This window comes from Leptodactylus fuscus, chromosome 9 (genome assembly GCF_031893055.1).
Source record: "Leptodactylus fuscus isolate aLepFus1 chromosome 9, aLepFus1.hap2, whole genome shotgun sequence".
NCBI lineage: Eukaryota > Metazoa > Chordata > Amphibia > Anura > Leptodactylidae > Leptodactylus > Leptodactylus fuscus.
Window position 1 is genome coordinate 28,582,928 of NC_134273.1, and position 20,444 is coordinate 28,603,371.

A 20,444-nucleotide genomic window follows, 5' to 3' on the forward strand; every position below is an offset into this window, starting at 1 on the left:
TATGTTCACACAGTGGAAAGTGAACATTTTGAGCACAGACTGAATCAGCCATGGAAACCACACCAAGATCAAGACTGGTGCTTATTTTTTCACTGTCCTGCTTCGATCTCGGTCTTCCATTTAATACAACCAGATCAAGCAGATTTAGGATTTAATTTGCCACAGATTTTGAGGCTGATCCACCTCAAAATCTGGACGGAATTACACCGTGTGAACATACCTTTAAAGTGCATACTTTCCCACCAGAAACAACGCTACACTCTTCCCTGGGCTGCATCTGTGTACCGCACCGATAGAATGAAGGTAAACTGCAATACCAGACGCAGTCTGGGGACAAGAGTGGCGCTGTTATTGGGGGGAAAAAGCAGACTTGTTCTCAGCCATCAGATAACACAGATGATCCTGGAAGGTACTGCAGAATGAGTACCGTATTTTTCGGACTATAAGGCGCACCTGCAAAAAATGCCTGCTAAGGCATCTAGGTTCATATATAAGGCGCACCGGACTATAAGGCGCACCATATAGGGTGCGATTATAGGATGCACCGGATTATAAGATGTGCTGAATTATAAGACGCTGTACATTGGATATTGAATGAAGCACAGTTATGTCACTGGGCTGCTGCACACAGAGCTGTACATATCACAGCTCCTGTGTACGGTGGCCGTAGTGCTCAAACCATTTACAGCAGGGGTGCTCACACTTGTATAGGGATTGAGCTACTTATAAATTGACCATTTTAAAATTATCTACTGTGTGGGCAGAGGCTTGGGCTGCTGTGTGAGCGGGGCCCACAAGTTTACCAAAACTGGGCGGGGCTTAACACGTCTAAGGGGCGGGGCCTGCTCTGATGCAGACGTTCTGATTGGCTCATAGCACTGCCCGGGCACCCAGAACAGAGCCAACACCACTGCCAGTAATGCCGATGCCCTCAGCACAGACCCCCACAGACCTCCTGCCCGCGGCTGCCTGGAGAGCAGGGAGGGCAACATCCCCCAGTGCTGCTGCTGCTTCTGTTCTGTGTGAGACACAGGGGACAGAAGCAGCAGCAGCTCCGGGGGATGATGCACTCCCAGCTCTCCAGTGTGACACAAACTAGGCGGGGCTGCGGCCCAGGCCCCGCCCACACAACAGACTGCTGTGAAGAACACGTAAGGCAGCGAGGGGGCATGGCCAGCAGCCAACATGGCCGGACGCTGTCCTAACATCGCGCCACAGAGTGCAGCAGTCACGGAGCGGTCACTTCGGCACGGCGGAGAGACCAGCGACAGCACGACCGGGACCCAACCAGTTGTATTGGGGAAGAGACAGCTTCAAATTGAGTTTCTGCAACTCTCATTAGAGGTAGGACAGATCCATATATAAGGCGCACTGGACTATAAGGCGCACTTGCAATTTCTGAGAAAATTCTAGTATTTTATGTGCGTCTTATAGTCCGGAAAATACGGTATATGCAGTACTCATTCTGCAAGACTCTGAGCAGTAAGAAATGACTAAGGATGTAAAAGTACTCCATAATTTTGGAAATATTTCATTGCATTATTTATTGAGAGGATTTTTCCTGTTCCAGGCAGCAATTTCACTTCTGTGCAGTACCCAATAGCTTATATGTACTAAGAAGCTAAGCTAACTGAACCTTTATAAGCACCATGACACGGAAGCATTTAGGACGTGAGCAAAACCAGATCAATGGGGTAAAGCAATGAGTTTAAGGTTTTACAATCTAATTTTTATGGCAATAAGGATATTGGGCAGATTTTGTAAAATCTGCATGCAATCGGTCAAGCTGGTCAACAAGCCATATCCCTGCACATGCTGGTTAGTATACACACACCGTCCTCCAGCCCTAATATCTGAGCTGCCCTGGTCAGTGGAGCATTAGAAGATGGAAGAACCTGCTTCTGTCCAGAAGGTGGCGCAAAAGGCAGAGTTTGTGAAAGAGCCTCTCGAGACAAAGCCAATAGGAACCAAGTAACTATAGGAGTATAGGGCAGGTTAGAACAAATAGGACACCAGATAGTGAATACAGACAAAAGAGGAGATACAGTCATATACCGTAGCTTAAATATCTTTAATATGGCAGTAGGAGATAGAGATATGTATGGTCTGAATACAACCATTATTTGCCCCTACAGTGCGGTCTAACGCTGTGCTTAGATCAGACCCCCCCCCCCCCATACTGCAGTGTTAAAGGGCTTATCTGGGAATGTGAGCTTTCTTGTCAGGCAGTGACATCACATCCATTGGTTACATGTCCATTCTGCCGCTCAGTCCCATTCAAGTGAATAGGGCTGAGCTGCAATACCAAGAACAGCCACTATACAAACTGGTAAGTTGCGAAGAGGCCAAAGCAATCAATCTCACTCCTTTAAAAGGCTTGTGCCATTAAGTAATTACCTAGCCACAGAATAGAGGATTTGTGTCTGACTGCTGGGGGTCTGACCGCCAGTATGCTTGCATGCCTGGCTTAAGGGGAACTTTCAGTCCCCCATTCTCCTGACCACTTGGGAACCTGGTGGTCGGACCCCAGAAATGGGACACTTATTCCCCAAGATGTGGATAGCGAATAAACATCCTTAAAGGCACAATCCTTTAATCATGAAGGCACCTAGAGTCCCTGCGGCCATAGGCTCTGTGTGCTCCCCATGTTGCTTCATATGGAACACAATAATACTAGAATATCTACAAGGGACTCATAAAACATTGCAGCAGGCTCTTTCTGTTGAAACAGCCCTATACTGTAAGTTTGACTCCCATTTGCTGGGCCCAACATTTGTATATTTAGCTTATGTAGACTGGCTGCAGTTTATTAACCTGACAGAAGTCTCGCTGAGGCTTTCTGGTTTCTTGACTTGAGTTTGCACTAGTAATACAGTACATTATATCACCAAGAAATGTGGTATATGTAAAATGAGACCTTACAGATTAAACAGATAATCTCACCTGGTATTTTTAAATTAAGCTCACAAATGCCCCCTACTGTAGCCACAGAAGGAGCCTTTCTCCTCCGGGTAATGCTCTCCTTCATTCTTCCTTCTCCAGTTACCTTGGCTGTGAAGGGGCTTCCTGAAATCATAGAAAAGCAAGAAAAGAAAAAAATGACAAAAATGCATATAACATAATAATCCTGTTATATACCAAAGTGGAGTCTGCTCTTCATAGATAAAAAGCTCACAGATAACCACAGTGATAACTTATAGAAGTTTATAGATGTATGAGCTGTACTTTTGAACCCCCAAGATCATGAAAATGGCAGTCGGAGAGTCCCGTGTGAATGGAGCGATATTGCACTTGTATGACCACGGCGCAAATCACTTCTATGGCAGTGACAGAAATGGCAGAGTACAGGCCTCCATCCGTCCCATAAAAGAGAATGGAATGGTGTATGTGCACAAGTACAATTGCTCCATTCACACTGGGAATTTGAGGATCATCATTCTTATGATTGGTGGGATCGCAGCAGTCAGACCCTCTGAGATCAGTCACATCTCCTATCCTGTGAGTAATAATACTTTGTTATGGAGAAATCCCTTTAAGGCGGAGGCTCCACGTCACAGAAATGCAGCTTTTTTGTTGCAGATCTTTCTGCGGATTTTTGAGCCAAAGCTAATAATGGTTACAAAAGTAATAGGAAATCTATAGGAAGTTCTTATACTTCTTTCTTCTGCTCAGTCCACTCCTGGCTTTGGCTCAAAAGCCACAGCAAAATCTGCAACAATAACTAAAAGTTGAGTATGTTGCGAACCCCACGGATGAGTCTAGATCCCAATGGTTGCATGCAGGCAGACAGTATTTGCATGCACTCCATGAGAAGGCCCGCAGGTCTCTGTTTTTTAGCAAACAGAAATTTTATGAACTCGGGAATCAGTCTAGCAGCCTATTGGCCCACCTGGTACACCAAAATACGGCCTCTCCAGCTATTTTCCGAGTACGCTCGGAGACAGGCGATATCCTCACCAATAGTAATGATATTAGAACCCGTTTCCACCAGTATTACAGTGACTTATATAGTTCTAAATTAGGAGTTGGTGATCAGGATCTGGCTCTTTACTTAGATTCCATTCCCTTCCCCGTTCTGTCTGAGGACCAGCGTGCTTTTTTGGACTCCCCCTTTACCTTGGAGGAGTTGACGGAGGCGCTGGCGGACATGGCGAGGGGGAAATCTCCAGGTCCTGACGGTATTCCGATAGAGGTGTATGCTCAGTATGGGGATGTGCTCCTGCCAGTGCTGCTAAAATGTTATGAACGTGCCTTTCGGGACCGCAGTCTTCCGGCGTCCTTTTATGATGCCACAATTGTTGTTCTTCTCAAACCAGATAAGGATCCGCTGGACTGTGGTTCTTACAGGCCTATTTCTTTGTTGAATATCGATTATAAATTACTGACTAAAATGTTGGCAAGGAGACTTAACACTGTGGTTCTTGATCTGGTTCATTCGGATCAAGCTGGTTTTATGCCAGGCAAATCTACGTCTGATAATCTTAGACGTGTCCAGGTGGTGACCCAGATTGGCTCAGCCACTTCGGCGGACTGGGCAATAGCCTCGTTGGATGCTACAAAGGCATTCGACTCTGTCGAGTGGCCTTTTCTTTTACAATCTTTGCGTAAATATGGGTTTGGGGATGGATTTATTACTTGGATCTCCATTTTGTACTGTTCCCCTAGGGCGGCGTTGTCCATTAATGGTTCGCTGTCTCCGTATTTTACTTTGGGTAGGGGCACGCGGCAGGGTTGCCCTCTCTCTCCGCTGCTATTTGCTTTAGCTATAGAACCCTTGGCCATACTCCTGAGGCATGACCCTCTCTATAAAGGTATCTCCATTGGCCCTAGTGAGGAGAGGGTTGCGCTTTATGCTGACGACCTCCTTCTATTTATGTCTGACCCCTCTATATCCTTGCCCCGAGCCATGGAAGTGGTAAATGTTTTTGGCAATTATTCGGGCCTACGCACTAACTGGTCTAAGTCCTCTTATATGCATATAGGTGGGGTGCCGGCAGCAGCGGAGGGGGAGGTAGTATGTGGATTGCCGGTGGTCTCTGCTTTTAAGTATCTTGGGATCGTCATTCCCAGAGACTATAAGAGTTATCTGGACCTTAATGTTTTCCCCCTTCTCTCGCACTTCCGCTCTAAATTCCTGACCTGGGCTGCATTGCCCCTGTCCGTAGCGGGCAGGATAAACCTGATTAAAATGATTGTATTACCCAAATGTCTATATTCTTTAAGTAATTCGGCCGTGCCTGTGCCCCTCCGATTTTTTAGACAGATGGACTCCTTGATGATATCTTTTGTGTGGGGTCATTCTAGATCCAAATTGAGATTGACTGCTCTCCAGAGGCCGAAACAGCTCGGGGGGGCGTCACTCCCTGATCTGTTTCTTTATTATCTTGCGGGTCAACTCCGCTTTATAAAGCCCTGGCTTTCCTCGGATCGGCTCCCGGGGCCGGAGAGGCATTTGGCTCACCATCTGGACCTGAATATCTTGTGGCCTGTGCTGGACCAGTCTCGGTTGTTCAGGGGTAGGCTTTTGCCCATTCATACTCTGGCGGCGCAGGTTTGGGCGCAGGCCCGGAAAGTATCTTCTTATTCGGACACCCCTGCAGAGACCCCCTTGTGGGACAATCCTGGCTTGTCTGATTTATTCGTGTTACCTGATGCTAGGTCTTGGTCACGATATGGGGTGTCTACTCTAGCGAATTTATATACACAGGGGGTGTTTGTTACTTTTGATTCTTTGACCGCATCACATGAGATCCCAAGACACCAGTTCTTTAGGTTTCTTCAGATACGTCATGCCCTTTCCTCGATATTTCCTGCCCAACCGTGTGCCATTTCCGAATACCCGCTCATTGGTGTGCTACGCTCTCAGGGCCCTGGGGGTCTTATTTCGGTTCTATATAACCATCTAATTCATGTAAAGGTATCTCTGGCTGAGTCCCCGGCTCTGACGCGTTGGCGCACCAACATCCCAGAATTGACTGATGAGCTGTTTCAGGAGGTTTTGGAATCTCCTCTTTATGTCTCTCCTTCAGCTAATAATAAATTGATCCAAATTTTTATCATACACCAATGTTATTTGACCCCTGTCCGTTTGCACAGAATGGGCCGTATGTCTAGCTCGACTTGTCTCAGGTGTCCATATCCTCGTGCAGATTTTTGGCACATGATGTGGGGTTGTCCGGTGGTTCGCACCTTTTGGAGGGGAGTGGTAGACCTTCTGGCAGATGTCCTGGGCCGCCCAGTCCCGTTTTCTCCCGAAGTCTGCCTGTTTGGCGTTTTGGAGGAGGAGTTGTGGCAGCATCATACTCGAATTTTTCTTAGAGAGTGCTTGTTTTATGCTAGGAAAGCCATCGCCTTGCGGTGGATGGCCCCTAGATCCCCATCTGTCTCCCAATGGCGGAAAATGGTTAACTCGGTTCTCCCATTTAATCAGATTATATATAAAGGGAGGGGTTGTCCCCAGAAATTTACTACGGTATGGGGTGCGTGGTGTGATTCTCCCGTGACCCAATACTCTGCTCCCATGATGCGTTTGGCCCTAGACACCTTTGCTCCATAAATAGGAGCTACTGCCAGATAGGTTTGTGACTCCTCGTGTGGGGAATATATGTGACTGTTGTAACTTTGTTGTTGTGTCATGTGATATTGTGTTCAGAACTGTGTTGTGGTCGGGGTGGTTGGGTTGGGGTCGGGATGGACCAGTGCTGTGGCTTGTTTCTGGTTAACTGTATGTTTCTTGTGCTTATACTGTACCTGTGTTTTTCTTTTGTTTTGATTGTATTACTTGCTTTGTTATGTAATCTTCAATAAAACGAGTTTAAAAAAACAATAACTAAAAGTTTCCGCAACGTGGGGCCTCAGCCTATGGGTCCTTGGCGACTTCCAGAACTGGAATAATAATGGCCTATCCTTAAAGGTGTTGTCCAGGGAGTTTTATTTTACTCACTCTGGGGTTTCTTTCATGCTGAACCTGCAGGATTTGGGTTGGATCTGACCCCAGGTCACATGAACGGAGAAAACACATGGGTCGCTCCATCATCTCCCACCTTTCCCATTTTTATAAAGTAGCCATCTGTGCTATAGGGGCTGACGTCACTATAATCTGCCAGCCCCATAACAAAAGGTAACTAGTGGTGAAAACCGGAGACAAGAGGAGATGGGCCGGAGCGATCCAGGGGCCAGGTGCTAGTTCAAATCACATGACCCTGGGTCAAAACTAGCCTGGAACCCCCGGAACCAGCATAAGAAAACCCCCATTGCAAGTGAGTAAAGGAGAACTGAAATGAAGGTTTCATTTGTTAATGGAACAAGATGCATTAGCAGTAGAGATGAGCGAACACTATTCGAAACAGCCGTTCCGAATAGCACGCTCCCATAGAAATGAATGGAAGCGGCCGGCATGCTGATGGCCGGCCGCTTAACCCCCCACGTGCTGGCTACGTCCATTCATTTCTATGGGAGCGTGCTATTCGAAACGGCTGTTTTGAATAGTGTTCGCTCATCTTTAATTAGCAGGAACAATGTATGGATGAAGCCTCGTTGGAGGATGAATACTGATCAACATTAAAAATAGGTGATAAATGTTAGTCATAGAGAATCCCTTTAAGAAAATTTGTAGACCAGCAAAACCATAGAAGGAAAGGCTATTCTGCTTCAACTTTCCACCCACAGATTGGCAACCACCCATGACCCAGCACTGCCTGGTCTTGGGTATGACAACATACCATGGCTTTAGGTCATAGGTTTGGGTACATTTGGTAGGGTCTTACCTGGGACATGTTCATCAGCAAATTTAATGGATATGATGTATATTCCTGGCTCTGTTGGGCAATAAGACACCTGACAGGTCCCATCATCCAAGTCTTCAGTCTGGATATCAACTTTGCTGGGTCCTTCTACCGCTAATGACAGTCCACCATAACCTGAAGCAATAGACAACAAGTCATATAGAACCTGTACAGAAACCTAAGTGACCACAGGTAGGATCACGACAGATTACTGACCAGCTTCTCTGGTGTCCACCACAAAGTCTGACATCTCATAGGTGCGTCCATCTGTTAACCCTGGTCCATAAACCTTCACCTTGCTGGCATCTCCTATCTCAGACTGATATACCATAATGGATATAGGACTGCTGGGAACGTGGCGGCCATTTTTCTTGATGCTGACCAAATGTTCTCCTACTTCTCTTGGAATGAAAGAAATACCTGAAAACCAGAAAAGCAAACAGGGTATTTTCCTCAAGGATGAAACAATATGGAGACCATCACCGAAGGAACGCTTCAAATGTGCCATCAAAGGCGGCCGCAGCCTAGTGAAACACATGGAGCCCATCATCCCCAGTAAATATTACTACACAATACACAGAAGAAATTTCATGTTAAACAACTGGATAAATTGAATTAAAACCAAAAAAGGAATACATCATAAGGAACGTATAATCTAATAAAGTAATCCTTCTAATACTGCATGAATGGCGTCCTTACCAATGTGGTTGTTGGGAAGTCTCTTCAGGATACAAGGCTCATCGTGACCAGATGGGGCCTTAATGCTGGCTGTCAGCAGGCTGAGATCTGTCTCATTGATATCCAGTAAGAAATCAGCCGTGGACCCCAGTTTGACTTGGGAACGTCTCCTGCTGTCATCTAAAGGCAGAACAGATGACATCACGTCAAATGAACCGCACAAGGCAGAAACGGCATTAAACACATTACACAGTGCGCTCATGGAAATGACTTGCACAAGAGGAATAATCGGCAATACATGTTCTCAGCTTCTACTGCCCAGAAACAGCCCTGGGAATTAATAGACAGCAGAGAGGATTCCTCCGGCGTTCTGGGAATCATCAGCTCGTATCTGATGCATTTAATTTTGCAGATTTACATATTTAACAAAATTACACAATGTAGGGTATAGAAGGACTCTGAGACTTAAGGCTAGTTTACACGTGGGCAAAGGGGAGGTTTTTGACAGCGGAATTCGCTTCAAAAACCGCTCCTTTAACATGGTGGTCTATGTAGACCACTAGCTTTTTTTTTCCTCCTAGCGTTTTCCGCCTGAAGAAGCGACATGACCTTTCTTCAGGCGGAAAACGCCTGAAGAATTGCATAGAAGTGAATGGGAGGTGAAAACCGTGCGGTAAAAAACCGCGCGTTTTTTTGCACACAAAACCGCGCGGTTTTCGCCTGCAGTTTCTATAGCACATATAGGAAAAAAAAACCCTAGCGAAAACCGCGTCAAAAACCGCGTGGAATGCAAAAAACAGCGTCAAAAAAACTCCCCGAGGTTTTTTACCTCGCACAAATAAGCTAGGCGGTTTTCACGTGTGAACTGACCCTTAAAGTGTAACTCCATTGACTTTTTTTTGCTATTGTGTGGGGGGTTATTTGGTGAACATTTTTGTATTATACTTCATTAATCTATCAAACTTCCTTTTAAAGAGAAAACAGGCTGTAAAGTTCCCATTATCAATGTCCTAACTAAGCAATGCCTGGGAGACTGTCGGTCACCTGTACTTCAAGAGAACCATTCGAGTCCTCATAGATGTGCGATATTACATATAATTAGAAAGCACACACTGCTGTATTCAGTACACTGCCGGCTTTCTCTAGTGCTGGAGATATTGGTGTCGTTAATTATGGCACCGATATCTCCCTATATGTCAGAAGGGCAGGCCTTACAGCCTAGCGTCATTGTTGGGCTGTGAGGAACGCCCCCCTGACACTACAAGGCTATCAAAGAATACAGTCGGTGGGGGAAGGGGGCATTTCTCAACATTCCCCAACAATGACACTTGGCTGTAGGGCCCGCCCTTCTATCAATGGGGAGATATTGGTGCCGAAAGTTTTTTTTTTCTGGCATTATTTGGGTCATTAAAACATTGTGTAATTTTTTTTCTTTTCATTTATGGCTCCTTTTTACAACAACCTGCAATTCTTAATCCTTCCCTTGTTTCTCTATTGAGAGCTGTCCTCAGTCTCTCACGGTGTACGGGCATGTGTGTAATGGAGAAAATGAGGGAAGGAGAGGGTCACTTCAAATTGTTCTATCTAGGGCATAACACACAGAAACAAGTTTCTTGTGTTATAAGGCCCAATTTTATATGTGGTATGAACTGCTAAATATTAAAGGTCAAATTCCAGACCGTGTATTTAGTTTTCATAAGATTCCATCCCCATTTTGTAGCGGATATAAAACCGGAGATACAGCCATTTGAAGTGACCATCCCCACCATTGACACATGCTACAGCTCTATGTCCTGGCAATACAAAGGTGTACGGACTTTCCATAGTAACAGCCTAGTTAGGGGGTTAGTAGGGAAAACTCTGAAGCCTGTTTTGTATTAAAAATGAAGTTACATATACATAGGTTAATTAAGTAGATTACACCACCCAACACAATAGAAAAGCAATAAAATAAAATGGGAGTTACACTTCAAAAGTGGTATAAACCTAGAATAGACAGTCTAGAGATACGACTGATTTAACATGCAGCATCTGTCACAAGGACAAATCTCCTGCATCTTCAGACTGTCTAAGTTTACACCGTCCAACAATTAGTAAATTTGGGTCAATCCGTCTTGTGGACTCTGTTATTCTCAGTGCTATCACCCTGGAAGGAACAAACCCCAAACATACAACACAATGCATGATCCCAAGGGTCCAAAAACTTACAGCTGCAGTCCAGGGATCTTCTGGTGAGGCAACTGACACCATTTAACCATTACCGGCGCCTTGCACATGTAACACCTCTCTTTTTCAGTATTCCTGACATTCAACTCTTAAGCCAGTGTCTGCATGTAGTTGGCTTTTTGGAGACCACAGTTCTGGGAACACTTTAGGGCACAGTCGCAGAGGTGGGACCTTTACGTCTCAGATATGTCATATCATATCCTATAGGGATCACTTTTCCATTACACCAGTTTTGCTAAATCTCCCTCAATGTCTTGTACTAAGTATCAAGCTCTACTTTGCTACCCCCATCAGCTCAAACTTTTATGACCGCGCTGTATGGACACATCCATTTCATGTGCAACACAGATCATGCACAACTTTGCTCACAGGGTCTTATTCCTCAAAAACGACTTCATGGCTAAGGCAGTCAATCACTATAAAGCTTTCATTTCTTAAATTGCTCTGGAAAAATAAAAGCTGTGCTGTGATTGGTTGGTGTGGGCAAATTGTTAGTTTTGATAACGGGGGTTCATAGTCTTCAGTGTATGGCAGTATACATACACAAGGCCCATACAATGGCTGAGATGTAACTTTAGTTCTCTTGCTTATAGTTGTACTTCTTAAAAATATAATTTTAATCACATTTCATATTTTCAAAAGGGACAAAGTAATTCAAATGGACTTTACCAGTGATTTTGGCAATGAATGGGCTTCCTGCAATGTGCGTATCGTTGTATTTGACCAGGATGCTATAGTCTCCAGGTAAGGTCGGCAGGTAGGTGACACTGCATGTACCATCCTTGTTATCGATGCAACTAATTTCAGCTTTGGAGGGGCCTTCAATTGCCAAATCGAGACCACCTAACCCAGATAAGAAACAAATAAATCAATGCAATCCTCAAACAAGGAGAGTATGGAATAACCAGAAAATAGCACCGTTATATCTACAGTCTATAAGAAGGAGGGGAAAACTCAAAAGAAACAGAATACATTATGGAAAGCCGTACCTTCCCCTGCATCCTCAGTAACAATGGTGAACGTGGCGGGCTTGTTAGCCACACCATAGCTAAGGCCTGGTCCATATGCAGAAACACTTCCGGTGTTGGGATAGTTCACATAGAACTGTAATGGGCTCTCTATAATAAAAGGAGAAAAACAAAAAAAACAGTATAAGATTTATATACAGGAAACAAGTAATAAAGATAAAAAGTTCAAGAATATAGTATTGCAACATGTTGGTGGAGATTGTGTGGCTGTTCACACTTTCACCACTAGATGGCAGCAATAGCATTGACACACTGGACCATTTGCTATATTCAGGCAGGACAGGTGAGGAAACCCTTCCTTATACATTGGCTTATAATTATGTATGTCATGTGGCACAACCTATGCAAAGAATCATGCAAGTTATGCATAAAAAAAATAAATCTTGAAATATTATTATAGCCTATATCAGTGCTGTGTTCCAGAATGAATGGTACTCCATCAGAGGAATAACTTGAGAAGGCAAAAAACTTGTGTGGCAGCGTCGACATTGCTTTGTTCCCACCTTCCCTAAATACTATGGGACTGCTACCTCTGTCCTACTATTGTGTTAGTAATCCAGATTGAACTGACTGCCCCCATAAAAAGCTCCAGAAAGCTTGGCATGCTATATACATGAAAAGCTCATTCCAGCCTTACTATACCTGGAATATGGGTTCCATTACACTTGATATGTAATTCGTGGAGTCCAGTCTCTGTCGGTACATAGCGCACAGACACGGTGCCGTCCTTATTGTCGACAATCTCTGCGGGTGCGGTCTTCCCCGAGGGCATGATGACTTCACCTAAGCAGGAGAATCAAAGATACGTATTAAAAGGATGTCCTGTTCAGGCTTAAGGGGATATTCCCATCTCAAGGATCATATTCAGACTTGGAGCGTGAAATAAAAGAAGTGTTTTACCAAACAAGATTCTTCAGCATGATCTTAAGGATCTGTGTTTGTAAATTCAGATATAACTGTGGAGTTTACAACAAGCCAGAGCTCCCTGCACTACGGAGCTGAATAGCAGAAAGTGGAGGGGAGAGGAAAATGGAGGGCAGCAGTAATCCATAGATGAAAAAAGGAAAATCATGGCTGGGATTTTGGGCCATAGAAAGTCCCAAAATTCATGACTGTCTCCATTGTCAACTGATCAAGACAACAGACAGCACTAAAAATGGTTAGATAAAAACCTCTTTAAAAAAGTTTGTTTTCAATTATTTAAATTTTGTAAAAATATTAAATTTTTAATTAATTTACAAATTTAAATACAGTTCCCTTCCTGGAAAAAAAACAAAACAAAAACCCTTGCATGGAGCTGAGCTGCATGGCAGTTATCTGGAGGAAGCAGTCATGTTTTTGCAAGGGTAAGTTCACACAGTGTTTTGGAGTAGATTTTGACATAGAATCTGCGACACAACGGCTAAAAAACCCCGCGTCCCAATGAATTCAATGGGTTCCTTTTTCCGTGAGCGATTTGTTCCTGCTCGATTAAGAAAAGAAGCGACATGCCCTTTCTTCAGGCGAACACCTCGCGCCACTCCCTCCTGACTAGGCCCATTCATTTGGGCCTAATCCGGAGCGAAATGCCACGACCGGATGCCTATACACTGTACTGCTATTTTTTTTAACTGGATTATGAGGCAGCCTCCGCCTCAAAATCTGTTCCAAAAAACTCTGCGACTTTACCCTCACCCTGGATAATTCCTTGAGGTTTCAAATACAGTGATTGCCTGTATTACACTGACCTGTTATCTCACCAGTTCTTATGGCAAATGGGATGACCAAATCGAAAGGCTTGAACCCCATACCATTCATATTCATAGAGCCAACAGGGGCATAGGCAGATTCTGACACCTGGAAATAAGAATATGGTATGACTACTACAAGAACATGCCTATAACCAAAACCGGTGATTCTGAAAATAGAGGTGTGTGACAGAAGAACCACGTGAAACAAAAGCACTGTATGACCCATACAGTGTCCTCTGTATCTGACCCAGATACAGAGATTTTCCTGCATACTAAAGCTTAGCTATTGTATAGCAAATAGTGCAAACAAACCAATGCATTATGTGCAAGGCCACATGTGTACAAAGAAGTGTGGAGTGGAAAATCCAGATTTTCTGGACAGTACACATGAATACAAATAAATGTGAAGTGGAAAATCCAGATTTCCTGGACGAACAGAGTCAGGAGACCAGGACTCTGCATTATAGTTATCTATGATGCTGGGCGTCCCTGACCTCTTGTGATTGTACTATACACAGTACAGGACTGTAGCATTGTGAAGAGACAGGGAGTCCCAGCATCATAGATCACTATAATGCAAGGAGAACAGTTTAGCTGTCTGGGTTCAAACCAATCTGCACACACAGTCAATTTGCAAAATCACCGCTGTGAAAATAACCCAAGAAGTAAAAGAAGCTGTGGATCGTAACAAATACATCAAACTGGAACTGAAACAGGTGAAATCTGGAAAAGAAAATGATTTAGACATAGCGGTGTAGAGGATGACATAACAGCAGTCACGTGGGGGTGCCACCGATCGGGAAGTTTAGTAATGATGATTTTCAGGAACACAAAAAAAAAAAAAAAAAAAAAACTAAAAAAAGGTGAAATGAAAAAGCAAAGTGTATCGTGCAAGAAGGAAAACAAGTCTCCGAATCACAGAGGCTTCTCTTCGGGGTCAATAATACTAAAGGTGATTGGCTGCGATTGCTCTTTAGCTTAAAAGGCAAAAGAAAAAAAAAAGTCATGAGACAATAATAAAGAAACAAGGAAATGATCAACGTGGCCAAGAGCGGCTCAAGCAGTCCCAAAGAGTGGCAATGCCAATTTCTGTCATGAAACAAACATGGAAGGAGAGTGGATCGGTTATATGGAGATGAATATATATATATATATATACCAAGGGTTCATAGCCTGGGGGTAAGGCACTAACACTCTGCTGCTGAGCCACTACTGGGACTTCATCTGTAGCCTGGTATGTGGAAGAAAAAGGTCAAAAACATTTCATTATCAAACAAAGGGAACAAAGTCATCAAAAGTCACCAATTCCAGCTTTGGACAAAGAGGAACACTCACAAATTCTTAGGCTTCTAGTATTCAGCACAAATTTAGACTTTGGAGGCTCATCATGGAGGTACAGATGTGTTTTTCCTTACCTTTCCCCTTGTCTAGACATGTCCACCTCATGTGAGTCCACAGATGACCAGCATTTCAAACCAACATGATTTTGCAATGTTATATGTGGCCACCCAATGGTTGTGTTGTGAACTGCAGCCTGTCAATAGGCTTTCTAGCGTGTCACAATATTGTATTAAACTGGTTGTACGAGAAACTGGAGCCCTTAGGGCCCCTTCACACAGAGTTTACGCTCCGTGTATTCTGTATACGCTCCGCTCATTCTGTACATTTTACACGTGTAAATATACACGTGTAAAATGTAGTTAGCCATTGAGTTCAATGGCATGTTTGTATAACGCGAGTCTTTTTGCGCACGCACAAAAAGACTCGCATTATACGAACATGCCATTGAACTCAATGGCTAACTACATTTTACACGTGTAAAATGTACAGAATGAGCGGAGCATATACAGAATATATGGAGTGTAAACTCCGTGTGAAGGGGCCCTTAATGAGGCCCTGACACCAGGTCTGAAAAGCCCAATGACATTTGTCATCTGACCTGGTGACCGGTCCGCTAACAAAAATTAAGCCAAGGTAAGGTTGGGCACATCTGTATTACTGGGCACACTTGCATCTGGCACATGAGAGTAAACCCATCCTGCTCCAGAGGTCTTGTTCCTTGACGCAAAATTACACATTACAAAGTAGTAGACTTTAGTGACTTACCATAACAGTAAAGGGGCTGTTGGGGATATCCACTCCCCCAAAGCGGACATGTATAACATAAGGCCCGGTTTTAGCAGTGGTATAAAAGATGTCGTAGGTGCCATCCTCATTCTCTGTAACATCTGCTTCTGATTCTAAACCATCCGGATCTAGTATACTACAAGTCACTTTTCCTTTTCCAGCAGTTGTGGCATCAACCACAAACCCAACCTCTTCCCCGGTCTTCACAGCAGGTTGGATTCCAGGCCCTGAAAATACAGAAAGCCATGAGACAGACATTCATTTCTAGGTCTTTTTAGACTTACTGGGATGTGACTGTAGCAGTTATAGGATCCTATTCATAAAATTAAAATGTATACCATTGTCTGTCATTCCCACTACACGAGCAGTGAGGAAGGGAAAGCATCTGCAAGCTTCTGATACTCTTAATCCATTAGCACAATGCACAAGCACAACTTGCTTCAACGGACATGCCACGTTGCCCCTGGTTTTAGCCAGGCTTGGGATGATGTTCACTGTCCTCAGGTATGTCAATCAATTCAGACTGGGTGGGATAAATGCACATCCATCTCAATTCTTAACCAGAGTTTCCACATATTCAAACCCTCAACACCTCCTGCCGCCTCCAGCTCAAGAACATCCACCGAATTCGCCCCTTCCTCACCCAGGAAACTACCAAGATGCTTGTCCAGGCCCTCATAATCTCCCGCCTAGACTACTGCAACACCCTTCTCCATGGACTCCCAGCTAACACCCTCGCCCCCCTCCAGTCCACCTTAAACTGCGCTGCTCGCTTAATCCACCTCACCCCCCGATCTTCATCGGCTGCTCCCCTCTGCCAGTCCCTCCACTGGCTACCTATAGCCCAGCGAATTGAGTTCAAGCTACTAACGCTTACATACAAAGCCATCCACAGCCTGTCCCCTCCATATATCTCTGACCTAATCTCCCGCTACCTGCCCACACGTAACCTCAGATCCTCCAATAACCTCCTACTCCACTCTCATCCGCTCCTCACACAACCGTCTCCAAGATTTCTCCCGTGCATCCCCCATACTCTGGAACTCCTTACCAAGACACATAAGACTGACCCCCACAATCACAGGCTTCAAGAAGGCCCTGAAGACTCATCTATTCAGGAAGGCCCACAACCTCCAATAACACTATCACCGCACTGCCATCTGTACAGTCTCCCCCTCTTCTGTCTCTTCCCCCTTCCCTCATAGATTGTAAGCCCTTGCGGGCAGGGCCCACTACCCCACTGTGCCAGTTGGTCATTGTTAGTATTATATCTACTTGTATATTCTGTGTACTGTATGTAACCCCCAAATGTAAAGCACCATGGAATTAATGGTGCTATATAAATAAATAAAAATAATAATAAATTTCCTTGACCACAAAAAGGTAACTTTGACAACTCACACTGGCATCAGCCACCACCAGAGTTCGTATGAGCTTATTGTATACAGTATATGCATTGAATTCAATAACCGTACACAGTAAGCTCCTGGTGATAACTAGAATCTTAAAAATTTTAAAGAGGTCCTTTCACCATCTCCACCAAGTCCATCTGCATCCTTCAATAGGTGCTGCCCTGCTGATTCCGATGCAGTTGGAATATTTTCTCTAGTCCCCACCATTCCCAAGCAATGATTGCTTTTAGTTTCAGCACAAATTATACTCAGGTGTCAGGTGGGTGGTCCCAGTTTTTCTCCTCCAGCTGAGGAACGCCCACCTGACAGTAGTGAGCATACTTGTGCTGAAACTAACTGCAATGATTGCTCTGGAATGGTGGGGGGTAAAGAAAAAATTCCAATTGCGCCAGAATCGGAAGAGTGGTGGCTACAATGACTTAGATTTCTTGGCAAAATGTCCTCTTCAAAGCTGTCTATACAGGGGATTTGAGCTATATATGAGAAATGTAGATCTAACCATAACGTAATTCATAAATTAATCTACAGACTTTGGCACCTCAGCAAAACATGGTGTGGATGTCAAGTTATCCATCAATTTATTTTTTACTGCCATAAAAGGCAGTGTCTGAGCCCCAAATCATCACAAATACCCTTTACCAATGTAACTACAAGGAGTGCAAAGGTAGCCTAAAGGCCTCCCTATAGTGTAAGACGACACATGTATTATAAATGGCACATAATAAGTAGGGCCCTCCTTACAAATTTTCCACTGGGATCCAGGAGCTTCAAGTTACACCTTTGTATGACCCTAATATAATATATTGGGTACTGCTTTTAACCTACTCAACTGATCTTGGAAGAGGATTTTCAGAGACAATGGCAGCCCAACCTTAAGGGACAGCACAAAAAAAGGATTTAATAGTGTTTTCATAGTCAAATCCTACATGACTTGTATATTCGTCTCCAAGGGCTTGTGTAAGTGCAAAAGACTGAGAAAACAGGATTAGAGCCCCTTTAACCCTGTACATTGGGATAACATAGACTTGTTTTCCTCCTCGGTCGGCGTCTGTTATTTAACCAATTTTTCAGGAAATCTCCTGTAGTGATGGGAAAGGAAAACTTCAAGGAGACAATATGTCAGGTTGTGTTTTCTCAGCCTATTGAGTGGCTGTATGTGACCAAAGCTAAGAGGAATGCAGGACACGGAGACTACAAGGAAAGGGACAGGTACGGCTCAAATAACCACATACTAAGAGGGATACAAAGGAGATCAAGTGAGAAACAAAAACAAGCCAAAACCAAACAGAACTATCCGATAAAACGGCGTGCAACAAAAGAATGGAGACCTGGAGCACAGGAAACCGAAATCACTGCCTTCACTTAACATCCCCTTCTCCAGACCAGGTGACCGTTTTGGTTAGAGGAGGGATATAAAGCCTTTCATGACCCTGTTGTTGAAAGGATTCAAAATATTCAGATGGACCCTGACTAATGGAATGGGGCTGAACACCTTTTTATTTGCGTTCAAAAAAGGACTGCAGACTACTAGCTCTCAAAAATACCAGAACAGGTAACAGAGACTCTAAATGCATATGTGAACAGAGCCAAAGATTTGTTTGCTCTTGGCACAGTTCCTGCATTCATACACTTGCAGCTCCTACAAGTAATACGCCATGACAATGCACCAGCACAAGTTCTATGCACCTCGTATTATTATTATGGAGCCATGAATTCAGGTTTTACTAGTTTGGTAGGTTATATCCAGAGGTTGTGTGTGTGTGTATATACACACACACACAGTTTCTTTTTTTTTTTTTTTTTTTTTTTAACACTTTCCAACATTCCCCACCTTAAAGAAATGAAAAGATTCCTACTATTCGCATTGATAATAATACATATAGCTGGAATTTGTGCAGAAGTTTATACATTCTTAATGTGAATTCCTGTTCGTTCTATACTTGGGGAAGGCTGAGATACTGGATTGTTACATAAAGAAAATGTAGGAATTCCCAAACAATTTATACAAGTCTATCTAGCTATCTGAGATTATATGTTGCTTTGCTCCTCAAACTCCATACAATGTTGTCCACAGATAGGAGACAAGGGAGCTTACAGCAACTTTATGGTACATTCACATCTGCATCAGAGTCTGTCCACAGCAGAGTCCAATTAAAATAGTCCTGAAAAATGTTCTGCAAGTCTGACTTTTTCGCCCAGCAATGTCAGGTTAAAAAAAAAAAAAAAAAAAAAGTAAAACGAAAAGGACAGATACCCAATGGACCCCAGGTATAATAGGATCTGTTGTCTCTCATTGTCTAATCCGTTCTTCTGATCCTACAACACACCAAAAGAACGAATTAAACACCACTGATGTGAATGCACCCCATCATCTGCATGTTGGGGGTATCTTCAGTCAGATTCGCAGCCCTCTATGAAGAGAAATCAGCACTAAAATTCTGATCCGTGCCTGCAATGCAAAGGTTTTATAGTTCTACTTAGGATCATACCTGCAGCTGTACACTTGCTGGCATCTCCTGAGGGCATTGCTCGAATTCTGTATGGAGAATAGGGTATGTCATCACCGCCATATTTTACAGCAACCTGGTAGCGCCCAGTTTTATCAGGAACGTAGGATATGGCATAGGTTCCATCCTTGTTGTCCAGGATTTGAGCCTTCTTTGGTTTACCTTCTTGGTCCTAGGAGCAACAAAGGAGAATTTATTTTAAAAAAACAAAAAACACAAAACAAACACACCATACAAATACACCCAATCTGAAACCTAATAGTGTCCACATGACAGTGCCGAGAACAGCTAAAGAAACACCATCCAAATCACAATATTGTCAGAATAAAACAAACATCAATGAAAATTACAGCTCCCCTGGAAGCCAGAGAGCCGTCATCTTGGGTTACATGACCATGTTTTGAGAATTTGCCCAGAGTGTATTCTTTGTCCATCTAGACAGATTTCTTAGAACATCCCCAAGGCTGCAAGTTTTCCTTTAATCCCTAAACAAACAGCAATGTTTCTCATTACACACGATTTACACTTTATTACTAACAAGGGGGAATAGCATGAAATCCCCAGCATCCTGCAACGGCGGACACTCTGAGCTAGCGGAAACCTACAACACGTGTTTTATATGCAAAGAGATGTGTTTTCTAGCATGGTGACTAACTGAACAAAAGGACCATTCAGGTATTTAGAGGGAAATAATGGATTCTATTAGCTGGGATGTTTTAATTGATGATATCCTTAGGATAAGTCATTAACTGAAGACCTGACACCAAGGACTCCCGCAGATCAGCTGTTGGAAGTGGCTGCTTCTTAGTCACGGGTCACATGGCTAGACTGCAGAAAGTGAATGGGCTTAATTGCCCTATAAATGTGCTTGGCAAGTGCTGAAGAAGCCGCAGGGCTAATCTGAATGATACAGCCTCTTCACACAGCTGATGGGCCGGGGTTCTGGTATCAG

General features: G+C 43.8%; 1 protein-coding gene across 3 annotated transcripts in view; it reads right to left on the reverse strand.

Annotated features, from left to right (window-relative positions):
- FLNB (filamin B) overlaps nt 1–20,444 on the reverse strand; it is a 143,603-nt gene that overhangs the window by 12,896 nt on the left and 110,263 nt on the right. For 2 of the 3 annotated variants that reach the window (XM_075287883.1, XM_075287885.1), the window contains 11 exons: nt 19,475–19,664; nt 15,553–15,800; nt 14,606–14,677; nt 13,444–13,552; nt 12,359–12,499; nt 11,678–11,806; nt 11,358–11,531; nt 8,484–8,642; nt 8,001–8,204; nt 7,767–7,919; nt 2,944–3,066 (listed from right to left, as the gene is read on the reverse strand). In XM_075287883.1, the coding sequence (XP_075143984.1) occupies nt 2,944–3,066; nt 7,767–7,919; nt 8,001–8,204; nt 8,484–8,642; nt 11,358–11,531; nt 11,678–11,806; nt 12,359–12,499; nt 13,444–13,552; nt 14,606–14,677; nt 15,553–15,800; nt 19,475–19,664 (1,702 nt within the window). The remainder of the gene's footprint in view (nt 1–2,943; nt 3,067–7,766; nt 7,920–8,000; nt 8,205–8,483; nt 8,643–11,357; nt 11,532–11,677; nt 11,807–12,358; nt 12,500–13,443; nt 13,553–14,605; nt 14,678–15,552; nt 15,801–19,474; nt 19,665–20,444) is intronic. The other variant, XM_075287884.1, reaches the window with a different exon arrangement.